Below are 11,805 nucleotides of genomic sequence, written 5' to 3' on the forward strand. Positions count from 1 at the left end.
GTTTCAAACCAAACTCTGAAGATTAGCTTTGCTTTACAGCCATGATGATGCTGGAGAGGTATGAGATCTATCGTCCAATCGTCTAGATCAATCCCTGACTGTCCTTTAATCATCAGTACAGCAACCCCATTAGCCGAACAAGAAAAGAGACGAGCATTAGAACGCAAAGTGGAACAAGATGTCGAGAATTTGCAGCTATTACAGTCGATTTTATTCAAATCTAATACATTGACCGAACGAGTCGTAAGACCTCTCATCCATTTTGTCGCATCTCTGGTCAATATGTGACTTAGTGAATTGTTTCACCTTGTAGGTTGGAATGCTAGACTCTTTTGATGAACGATTACTCAAATTGGAGGGCTCGATACTGCCCATACATCGATCTACTCAGAAACTGACCCGGGTCTATGACAGTATGTTATATCTGTCGCGGTACAAACACGACGAGAAGCGACTGATTTACATCATTCAACTCCTGATGTCTTGTCCTAGATCTGGACAAGACATCAGGAGTCATCAACAAGATCATACAGTACATGGATCTGGCTCCACAGGAGGACTTGATAATTTCAAAACCGTACGCCAAAAAAGCATCGCAGTTATGTACGAGATGTAGTAGCAATCAATTGACCGCATAATGCTTTTCTAGACCAACTCAAAGCTCATTGGAAGACTATCTTGCTTCTATTGAGAGAATGAAGGAAGCTTTATCGTACTTGGAAAAGGCTACTTACAAGGCCACCGACAGAGCTGTCGTTCAACTGGTGAGTGGTTGTCCTTATGATATAATTGAGACGCACCTGACCTTTTTGTTCGTTATAGAAAGAGGTCGTACGAAAAGCTATGCGACAGCTTGATGGGCTCTTCAAGAGAACGCTAGCACTATGCTCTGTGCCTATAGATCCAATACTTTACGCTGATGGAGGTGAGCTCGCAAAAAACCCTTCAGCTTGAGTACGAATTCCCTTCTGACCTGTTCCCTCAAATTTCAGATATACCAGGAATACCTGAAGCAGACTTGGAAACACTCTCTACTCTATCAACATACCTCAACGCTGCCGAGAGTGAATTGGGACCCGTCACAGATCACATCAAGATCTACATGGACATCCGATCAGCATATCTGATCAAATCGTTACATGGGCTGAATGAAGCTGCACATGCCCAAGATTTCAAGAAAATGGATGTATACAAGAAGGGCAGTTTTGCATTCTTGATGTATACCAATTGCCTATTCAAGATGCTCAAGGTAATTTAAACCACAGCCTTTATGAATATTTTCACTTGATTTTAAAACTCTGACACTCTTATAGACTGAACGTGAAGCTATAATTCGATTGATACCACGATCTATGGCCACATCTGTCATATCAGGTGTCGTCAATGCAGCAGTAGATGCATTTATAGAAACAGGAGATGCCATTGTCGGTCGTGGCAAACGAAATATCATGAAACAAGACTCGAGAGATGTGTATCTCTTGTTGGATGTAGTTGAGAACCTGGGAGCAGCTATATTGGAGTATGAAGGAGTCGTCAAGGTACGAGCTGGGCTCGCGCTCAGTATTACATGGGAGTGTTGCGTCGTTTTCTTACCTCTTTGTCTCAATAGTATGCTGGTGCAAAAGGAAACGATGTGGTCGAACTGGTCACGAGTTGCAAGGGAGCTTGTCAGTTCTTTTTCAAAGAGTTTATTGATGAGTTTAAGGTCGGTTGCGTGTGTTTAAAAGTCTTGTCACCTCCAATGCTCACTTCTTCCGTTTTTTTGCTCAGAATGACAAGGTCAAGGAGCAATCTCTGTCTCCTGATGGAACTGTTCATGAGTTGACTAGTGATGTGAGCACAGATTCAATCTTAAAAAATCTTGAAATATTGCTGTCGCAAGCTGTGACATATCTCACATAGACTCTCACTACTCTACGTCGTCTGCTTGACTATTCTCAAACTGTGGAATCTCTCCTGAATCCACATGGTGACTCAGCCAATGGTCAACCAGAGGCCATGTATAAATTCTTCAGTAAGCTGATGCATTGGTTGTTTTCACGGTTCTTTTGCCACACGGGTGTTTGTCGCATCTAAGACCAAAATCACTTTCATGTAGCTGAGGTATTGGATGCCCTATCATCAAACCTCGAAACAAAATCCAAAGCATACAAGAAACCCATGCTATCGGTTGTCTTCCTCCTTAACAACTACCACTACATCTGCAAAATCCTACGATTGACACCATTGGGTGATTTACTGGGTCGTGATGTAGAAGTCAAGTTTGAGAAGCTCTTGGCCAAGCAAAAGGAATTGTATCTAACTGGCTGGAAGCCTGCTTTGGAATGTCTTATGGATACGACATTCATCACTGGTGGCAAGATTGAAAAGACATTGAGTAAACAGCAGCGAGATGTCATCAAGGACAAGTTTAAGGTACCTGCTTGTGGTTAATGGCGGGTTTTGTGTTGGTATCCTCTGATCGAGACTTTTTTTTTCAAAGACATTCAATGAAACATTCGAAGACTTGTACAAGGCGCAGAAGTCTTATGCTATACCTGACACTGATCTGCGGGCACAGATCGTCAAGGAGGTTCGACAGATAGTTGTGCCTCTGTATAATCGTTTTTATGACAAGTGAGTTCACCATGGATCACCATTCGTTTGTTGAAAGGACCAGTTTTTGTTGTTGGCTAAATCCTGAATTTTTGCATATAGGTATTCGAACGTGGAATTTAGTAAAAATCCAACAAAATACATCAAGTTTGATCGTCAAGCGCTTGATGAAGCTCTTGACAAATTCTTTGATGCTACTGCGTGAATGTGAAAGTATACAAATTGTAATTAGTGCAGAACTACATTATTTCAGTCTGGACGTTTCCACTAGTGAAAAGCGATAACTGCATAGATCTCGCGCTCTTTTTTATGCTGTGGACTGAAGGCTTGAATTTTTAATGAAATCTGCGTATGTTTCTACATGCTTGTGTCCCTATGCCATCTTACAATACTACACCTTACGTTGGGTTTTGATGGTTTCTTTGAACCAGGAAGTCATACTGTGTGTCCTTCATTCTATGGCTCACGCCAACTTCCCCTAATATACGCCATACCATTGATGATCTCATCATCAACCGACTCCATCCCATACATTCGTCACGATTGCATGATGAGAGAATTTGCCCTAGCATCAACATTCCTCATTGTAGATCCACTTGCTTTTGACTCGAGCCATCCCCATTGTACCACCATAGAATTCCTGTTTGTGCTGGCATGTATGATGAGGCATACAGTAAACAAACGCCAGAGACCGGTGACGTGCAATTGACTTTGAGGAGGACGAGATTGGGCCGTCTAGTGAATGGTTTATAGATGGTTTCGTTATCTTGACAGGACCACCACGCTAGATTGAGTTCAGTAAGATTAGGGCAGTACTTTACAAACATATCGTGGTTTGGCCAATTTCGGTATTGATTGAGGTGTTCTTCAATCTGAAGAGACTGAGCTGATATCCACGAGAGATAATCCAGCTGACGATTCCGTGCACTCTAGAGTACATGACAGACATATTATGTACATGTGGAACCTCGATGCTTGTTCGTAGAGCTTTATACAAGCTAGACGATTGATTTGTTTCGACACTAGGGTCATGTTGTAACACGCGTGTGTGTCGAGCATAGATATGATGATGAGAAGCAGTTCAGATGGCATCTTTCGTGAGGATTTTGCATCATTGTCTGCAAGTATTGGACGTTGCGATGGAGGTTCATCAACAGGTGACGATGCTGCGTGTTCGCTGGGTAGTATGGGTGACGATACTGGAGTCAAATCACAGGCTGAGTTCATGTCGAATGAGAGTATATAGCGTTTCAAGCATGTATATCTTGCAAAGTGCAGAAGCAAAGTCAGGACTTTTGCTCTTAATCCAAATGTCTCTGATGTTGCATACCGAAGGCAGCATCAATGGGTATACGAGCTTAATGCACAAAATTGAATATGGTTCTAATGATAATGAGATTGGTCGGTTAGTATAAAGACTCTCACAGATTTCCAAACAAGGTTGCCAACAAATGCGAGTTCTTTCAACATACCTGGCAATAGAAGGTGACAAATCAATCGTTCTTAATCGATTTCATAGCCTTCAGGATATCCACTGCACGAGATCTCACTGTTTTACCGCTGTTCTAGACAAGCTTGAATTCCTGGTTCGGACATTATAACAAGGCTCAATTCAAGCACACATCTAAGAGTGATAGTCGGCTGTATTGTACAGCTTCAGGGGGTATAGATTCTGTATAGACTTGCCTTCCGGATATCGCTGTAAGTGCTTGAAGCTAGAGCTTTCGTCATTAGATTGGAACCTTAGTATTCCTAACAAATAATGTTTTCCTTAATGAAACCAGCCAAGCAGTATTTGCACTACAAAGCTTATCTATTTGGCCACATGAGCATGTAAGATGAGGACGAAGCTCTCCTCCCACCACACTTGCAAGCAACATCACATTGGAAGGCGATGATTTATCACTACCACGACGATGAAGTGACTGAAACCGATCCGTTGATGGGTTTGGGATCTGTAAGGAGTTGTGGTGTTGTGTTTGCAATGTATAGGTTGCAAGAATGGCTCAAAATGTGGAAGGGAAATGCCTTGTATAGGTCGCAGGAACGTCTTAAAATGCAAACACCATTTACTAAACATATAACCGAGCATCATGTGTAAATCTTGAACACTAATAGTCCGTGAAAGTAGAAACTTAAACTTGATAATTGAACCGCATTGTTGCTTTTGTGTCGGACTAGGTTATATTGCATAGATTTCATAAGAGGGAATATTTCATATTTTAAGTCCAGCATGAGACGTGGCTTTTGATAAGTTACTCTTTAAGCCAACACTACAAAGTGCGTGGCGATTGCAACGAGTGCAAGGGTCCAGAGTGACATGGTAGTCACAAAGGAAGCATCAGACTTGGCTGCGGCAGGGCTGGGACTAGCAGAGGCAGTGGTGTTTGGAGCAGATAATCCGTAGACGGTACAGTTTGGTGTGGCTGAGACGGGACAGTCTGACAATACACAGATGTTTTGACCAAGGGCTGGGTCAGTAGCTATGTGAAAATGTGAAATGAAGTTTGTGTGAGCAACCGTTTCATCCTGTGCTTTAACACACTGACTGTAGAGCTTACGAGAGTTGGCGAATGCTGGAGAGCATTGGGCATTGAAGAGTCCATTCAATGCCTTTCCGACGGCACCAACGTCATCGCTGGTGACACCGAAGGCGCTGGCTGCAGCAGCGACTTGGGCTATAAACAAGAAAGTTCGGTTTAGCCATCCAGAAACATGACAAGATTCATTTCTAAGGTTTTACTTACAGATGAAGTATCCGAGACCGTTCTTTCCTTGGAACATGAACTTGTGGGTTTCATACAAACTGGCATCTCCTTGGTACGTGGGGAAGACAGTGCTGTTTCCGGTTTGGGCACTGCAGCCCAAGAGGAATCCAAAGTATTGGTAGAGATGGGTCAACAGCTAAAAACATGAGGTGACGTGTGAGCTTCCAAAAAACCATTCATAAAACCCAAATTTCGATATGCTTACACCGCACTGGTTGGAAGCACAGGTCATAGAGTCGTTGGAAGGCATTCCCATGGTGAGTGGTGCTGCTCCTCCAGCATCGAGGAAGTTCTTCTGGCATGGCGAGCCGTTACAGTTGGTGGAGTTCAGAGCTCCGGTGAAGTATGGCAACAGGAAGACATTGGCACCGCCATAAGTCGTGTTTGCCAGAATACCGGGAACAACCATATTCTAAGGAAACATATTCGGTAAGCTTCTCTGAGAAGGTTTTCGACTGTGAAACGCGATCGGACCAGACCTTACCATTGGAGTTGCCGTGTAGTTTCCGATAACGACTGTGTTGACCAAAGTACGCAAAAGAGCGTAAGACGAGCTGGCATTAGCGGATCCAAAGAGTGCACTGTTGAAAGGGGGTAGCGACACGTCAGCCAACGCGAATCTCCAAAACGACAAAGTTCACTTTCACTCACGTCGAATAGTAATCACAAATCGACACGTTTGCTGGACGTTGAGCCATGGCTACGGTAACCATCATCAGACACGCGACAGTCGATTTGAACAACATTCTTGAGTTCACGGGTAACAGTTGTAGAAAGTGGTATGCGGTTTTTGGTAGGACGGCAGCTACTTTGAAGCGGCTCACTTTAAATAGCTCGTTTCGGAGACACTACCCGAAGGTTTTGATATCACGCACTTGCCGCCTTTCTATGTGACAAGTGGAGAAAATCAGCGAGTGGAGAAAGTGTCAAAAACGTCACGGTCTCCAAACGTGACTATGGATCGTGACGAATTCGAGCAAGCCTTTGCGATGAGTGGCACGAAAGATAAGGGTAGCCACACACATAGATCGGATTGAAATGATTGACAGCCCATGGTGGGGAAAATAGCGGATGCAGTCATGGGTGTGTCAATCATCATGGCTGTTGACATTTCGAAGTCCGATCCGTTCAACTTGCAAGGTAAGGCAGTTACTTTCATTCCAAACTTACGATAATGTCGTTGTCGATAGTAGAAGCCTTCCTCAATCTTTAAGCAATCCATAGTCTTGATTCCAGCTCCATAAGGTTTTTATCAGCAAGATCCGGTCAGCGTATGGAGAGTGGAATCAAACGGTGGGAAGTGGAATTGTATACAATGAATCGAATCTTAAAAAGAAATAAATTCATCATAGCAGCTCCTGCAAACGTCCTTGGCAATCGATTCGTATAGATTCCAGCCTTGACAATAATTGGGGTTTCAGATAACATGATGTAATCAAAACGTCTGAAGCAACGAGCTAGAACGTGCTCATAATCACTTTATGCATCATAGGAACTACCATTAAAAATAATCAGCAGCCAATACGGGAGCGTTCCACATCCAAAACACTTGTCAAAAAATCACTGATAATCGAATACCAATAATGGATGCCGAATACATGAAAGGCACCATCGCCTCTCCGTTATCAGAGGGACTGGCTTTGTATATGAGGAATACTAGAGGAGATCCCGTGGTGAGTTGTCTCAGATCTGTCCTTCCTTTCACGTTTTAATCGTTTGCTGAAATTTAAGTGGTCGCGGAATGCACTATACCATAATAAGATCTAAAGATCTGGAGTCGTCAATACGCTCCATTCGTGCATTTATCTTTACCCTCTCTCCCTCGCTTAACAAACGCAATGCACACATCATAATTCATCCCAACCTGAAACAGTCAACCACACCATACTAACCATTCCTCTCTCACATCTATAGGATTTCATAGGCGAATACCTCATCCACCACGTAAAAGCCCAGGAACAAATCAAACTAGATCAGTCTAGATCAGCCCAAATAAGTAAATTCAAGGCAGAGTACGAACAGACGTTAGTAAACTACCAGACTTCTCGACGACGATTATCTCAACAATTGGAAACACGAGTGGCTACTGTACGAGAACAACAGGAGAAGAAGGAGGCTGAGAATCTGGCTAGGAAAGCTGAGGAGGCCAAAGCACAACCACCTCCACCTGCTCCCAAAGAAGCTGAGGATATTAGCGTCATCAAGGAAGCAGACGCCGAAGATAACTAGGATCATATACTCGCTTCGTTCTTGATCGCGGTAAAATAACAGTATTGTTGGGCCCGTAAATATATATATGCTTTTACCCAATTTTGCTTACAATAATAAAAACGACATCAGATATTTATAGAGTGGTTGTGTTTGTGCATTTATTCGTCCTCGGTATTCTTGTGCTGGTGACTTTTGATGTCCAATCTGTTTCTCCCTAATTATCGGGCAGCAGCATCCAAGTGAGGAAAACTCCTGACATTCGTCTTGGCGATTGAATGAGATGAAGCAACGACCTCTTCTTCATCATCGTCCTCGTCGTCTTCATCTCCCTCGTCGTCGTCCAACGATTCTTCAGCATGCTGTTGTTGACCACTGATTTCTGTGTCGGCAAGAGCAGGAATTTGACCAGATTTATCAACTAGCAGACCGTTTGCAATGACTTGGGCAGCTGTTGGGTTGAGTTGTACGCTACAATGAAGCCTCTTCCCATCTGGGTCCATCTTCTCATGACGACGAAGAGCATCCCGACGAGCAAAGGTTCGACCACAGTGAGGGCATGTATGAATCTTTTCCTTGCTATGGATCTTTTTGTGTCGATTCAAGTCGTGATTCCTAATGATACACAAAAAAGCATAATGAGTTTATTATGACATTCCTGTCACATCACGCTTCCAACACAAATCATCTTTGTGACTCTTACCTGGCAAACCTGGCCTCACAATGGACACACTCAAATGGCTTATCCGTTTGATGTGTTTTGAGATGTGAGCTGAGATTGTACTGCCTTCCAAATACACGTCCACACTGTTCACACTGGAATCGATTCGAGTCCTTGGACTTTTTCCGAGCAGCTTCAGCAGTATCGCTCCTTGCACTACCACTATTCTTCTCCCTACTACTGTTATTATTGCTGTTACTGTTATTGTTTACATTGTTGTTATTGGTGGTGGAAGAGGCAGCGGCAGCAGCAGCAGCATTTGTCAACCCCACAAGACTTGCAGCACCAAACAGTCCAGCAATAGCATTTGAAGCCTGTTGCACTGCTTCAGCCGTAGCACCTTCCGCATTGATTGATGATACGGCAGACAATAGACCTGTCGCCGTGGCACCTAGGACTGGATCGTTTGCCAATGGTTGCAATAGATAGGCAATGGCTTGAGCGGGAGTTATGGGAGTATGTGGACCGTTTGTATGTAGAGATGGTGCGATAGGAGGATATGGATGTTGACGCGGATTGGGTGTTACTCTATTCGTGGTGACATTGTTGCTGCGGATGGGTTGGTTCTATGAAACGAGAGGTATAGAGGTTGATAATGAGAATAATAACTGCAACTCATGCTAAAAGATTGCTTGTCATCCTTTGAAACCATCCGTCAACGACAAATGGTTGCGTTCAACTTTTTTTTGTTAAGCAGGTCAGATGTTGACGACGGAATGTTCAGGATACAGCAGCAACAAGGTTCAACGGAACCCAACGAATGAGTTCGTGACAAGATCTAGATCAAGGTACTTACGTCTCCCATGTTTGCAGCACGACAAGCCCAACTTTTTCAAAGGTGGGGAACAGAGTGTTGATTCCGATTGTTCGATGATGTATTCGTCAGTTCCTAGTGTATAAGAGCAAGTTAGTACATATGCAATGACCTGATGCAATGATGAATCATCAAATCGAATATAGCTTAGACCTTACGTTGCTATAAGCCTCTTCAGGTCAGCAAGCCACACCTTAATTGTGAAGTCGAGTGTTGACCATTGTCACTTAACCACCAAAAACAAGGAACTATAGGCAACTGGCGACGCGAATGATACTTTCAAGGTGCTCCTTAGTGATGTACCGTGCAGATCCTCGTCGTTTGCTATGGAAAAACGCGAATGTCACGAGAATGCTATGATTATCGAATTGGGTTCAGAATTGTTGAATTGTTGAGCGTTGAACAACAAAGATGCAAGCAAAGAAATGCCGGATGTGATCAAAACTACTCCTAACGCGTCTTTGGGTTGTTGAGCCTGCTTTTGGTCGCTCTCACTGAACTTTCTGAACTTCAAGAATCCAAAATCCCAACTATTTCCACGATAGATAGATTACAACAATGGTGTTGATACTAGCAATAGGTGACTTCCACATACCAGGACGTACCATCGACCTCCCAGCCAAATTCAAAAAGCTGCTCGTCCCAGGCAAAATCCAACAAATACTCTGTACAGGAAACATTACAAACAAGGAAACCCTCGACTATCTACGCACGGTAGCCGCCGATGTATTATTCGTCCGCGGAGACGTGGACGAGCTACCAACTGCAACGCAATCACAACATAAAGTCATTACTCAGGGTTCATTAAAGATTGGCCTGACACATGGACATCAGATCCTTCCTTGGGGTGATCATGCTGCTCTCGCTGCCACCGCCAGACAACTAGATGTAGATGTGCTTATTACGGGTCATACTCACAAGTTTGAGGCTTTTGAATTGGATAATCGATTCTTTATAAATCCCGGTTCTGCTACGGGGGCATTCACGGGGCTAGTTGCTGGAAATGTCACTCCCAGCTTTGTATTGATGGATGTACAGGGTACAAATGTCGTGCTCTACGTATACAAGTTGATTGACAATGAAGTCAAGGTAGTCTGGTTGAACTTGACTGTGTTGGCCTTTTGGTTCCCTTCAGACTTAACACCATTGTCAACAAATAGGTCGAGAAGCTGGATTACTCCAAAAAGTCGTTTGAACCGTAAAATTGCAAAAATACTACTCAATTGTATTAAAACTTTGTAGATTGCTGAAAAATGTATATTTATACCCACACACAAATCACATCTTGGCATCTCGTAATGCTTCATTACAGCCCTTTAACACCATCGCTAAATCAGTACATGCATTCACCTAACATTTCGACCAATTAACAAATAGGATGTGGAAGTTGGAAGTTGGCGCAGAACTTACAAACTGGAAGCCTTCAGCAATCCTCTGCTTTGAAGCCGCTCCACCGGTAGCAAATATACCCAGCTTGACATTGTTCTTCTTTGCTGAAGCCTTGATTTTCTCAAGCGCTTCCAGGAATATAGGCTCTCGTCCCTCTGCGCTGGGTGCCAAATTCAAGCTCAAATGCAAGTCAGTTGGGCCGACAAATGCCAGATCCACTCCGGGCACAGATAGTATCTCATCAACATTTTCAAGCGCAGTTTTGCTCTCTATCTGCGGCATAACCAAGATTTCTCGGTTCGCTTCCGCCAGATATGTAGGAACTCCATTGGCTTGATCTTTTAACGATGAGAAGGCGTACTGGGCGTAAAAGACACCTAGTGAGGATGGTTATCAGTACGTAACAAAGGAGGTGATTAACATGAACATTAAGAAACGACAATGGTTTGTGATGTTTACCGGCACTGCGAGTCCCCTCCGGCGGATATCTACAATGACTCACAACGGCCTCGCACTGCTCCTTGGTGTTTACCATGGGAATGATGATACCATGAGCTCCTGCGTCCAATGCCTGTAAATGTGTGATATTTAGCAGCGACACCAAACAAGCACGCAGTGAAACATTCGCAGCAGTACCCATTTAAACCATTCCACTAATTGAGAGAAAGATTAGGCTCTGTTCCCAAAGGCTAATCCAATTTAATTGTACGTACCACCGTGGCCAGGAACTCTGACAATAGGCGAGCAATCAGAGCTTGACCCAATAGCTGCAACCATTTCTGCCGCTATCTGAATAGTCATTGGAGCATGCTCCATGTCGATAAGGCACCAGTCGAATCCTAATCGCGAAATTACTCGTGCAACAGCTGGATTTGGAATGTCAAGCCATGCACCGATGCACGGTTTTCCTATTTCATTTAGTTGGAGAAAAGTTAGTAAAGAATTCATAATACAGTATAAGTGTAGAATTTAGAGGTTGGGAATGTGTGCATGCGTGTTGGAAATCTCGTGAATTACAACTGTGATGAAGTTACCTGATGCAAGTTTCGCCCTTAGAGAGACAGTTAGTCGCTGCACGGCATTGGAGGTGCTGGCTACACCGTAAGACATGGCTGTTCGTGCTGCTACTATTCGTCAAAGTGCGAAATGTGCAGCGTTCGTGATGATGTAGCACAGATGGATGAAGCAAGATCTATCGAGAAAGTAAGTAATTCACACATTTGTTCGTTTAAATTGATGGGTTTTAGGTTGGAACTATAAGATCTACTCCACGCAGTCTGTGTCGGAATGTTTTCATTAACAACCTCCTC

The 11,805-nt window shown here is 43.5% G+C and overlaps 4 protein-coding genes across 4 annotated transcripts; 2 read left to right on the plus strand and 2 right to left on the minus strand.

Annotated features, from left to right (window-relative positions):
• Positions 1-41: 41 nt before the first annotated feature.
• Positions 42-2,800, plus strand: SmJEL517_g01873 (uncharacterized protein; the record flags this gene model as incomplete). The annotated part of the gene is made up of 14 exons (XM_031167801.1): positions 42-58; positions 117-243; positions 314-413; positions 493-577; positions 650-764; positions 823-925; positions 993-1,249; positions 1,314-1,538; positions 1,610-1,705; positions 1,771-1,833; positions 1,903-2,014; positions 2,099-2,415; positions 2,483-2,616; positions 2,698-2,800. 14 exons carry the CDS (start codon positions 42-44, stop codon positions 2,798-2,800), a joined length of 1,854 nt encoding a protein of 617 aa, XP_031026207.1.
• Positions 2,801-7,792: 4,992 nt separating this feature from the next.
• SmJEL517_g01874 (uncharacterized protein) lies at positions 7,793-9,097 on the minus strand (the record flags this gene model as incomplete). The annotated part of the gene is made up of 3 exons (XM_031167802.1): positions 7,793-8,186; positions 8,275-8,858; positions 9,089-9,097. The coding sequence occupies 3 exons, from the start codon at positions 9,095-9,097 to the stop codon at positions 7,793-7,795; spliced, it is 987 nt and encodes a 328-aa protein (XP_031026202.1).
• Positions 9,098-9,664: 567 nt separating this feature from the next.
• On the plus strand, positions 9,665-10,308 carry SmJEL517_g01875 (uncharacterized protein; the record flags this gene model as incomplete). The annotated part of the gene is made up of 2 exons (XM_031167803.1): positions 9,665-10,195; positions 10,267-10,308. 2 exons carry the CDS (start codon positions 9,665-9,667, stop codon positions 10,306-10,308), a joined length of 573 nt encoding a protein of 190 aa, XP_031026201.1.
• A 76-nt stretch (positions 10,309-10,384) lies between these two features.
• On the minus strand, positions 10,385-11,605 carry SmJEL517_g01876 (uncharacterized protein; the record flags this gene model as incomplete). Its single annotated transcript, XM_031167804.1, has 6 exons — positions 10,385-10,456; positions 10,517-10,872; positions 10,955-11,066; positions 11,132-11,148; positions 11,209-11,403; positions 11,530-11,605. 6 exons carry the CDS (start codon positions 11,603-11,605, stop codon positions 10,385-10,387), a joined length of 828 nt encoding a protein of 275 aa, XP_031026204.1.
• Positions 11,606-11,805: the final 200 nt, after the last annotated feature.

Source organism: Synchytrium microbalum, assembly GCF_006535985.1.
Source record: "Synchytrium microbalum strain JEL517 chromosome Unknown SmJEL517_scf0007, whole genome shotgun sequence".
NCBI lineage: Eukaryota > Fungi > Chytridiomycota > Chytridiomycetes > Synchytriales > Synchytriaceae > Synchytrium > Synchytrium microbalum.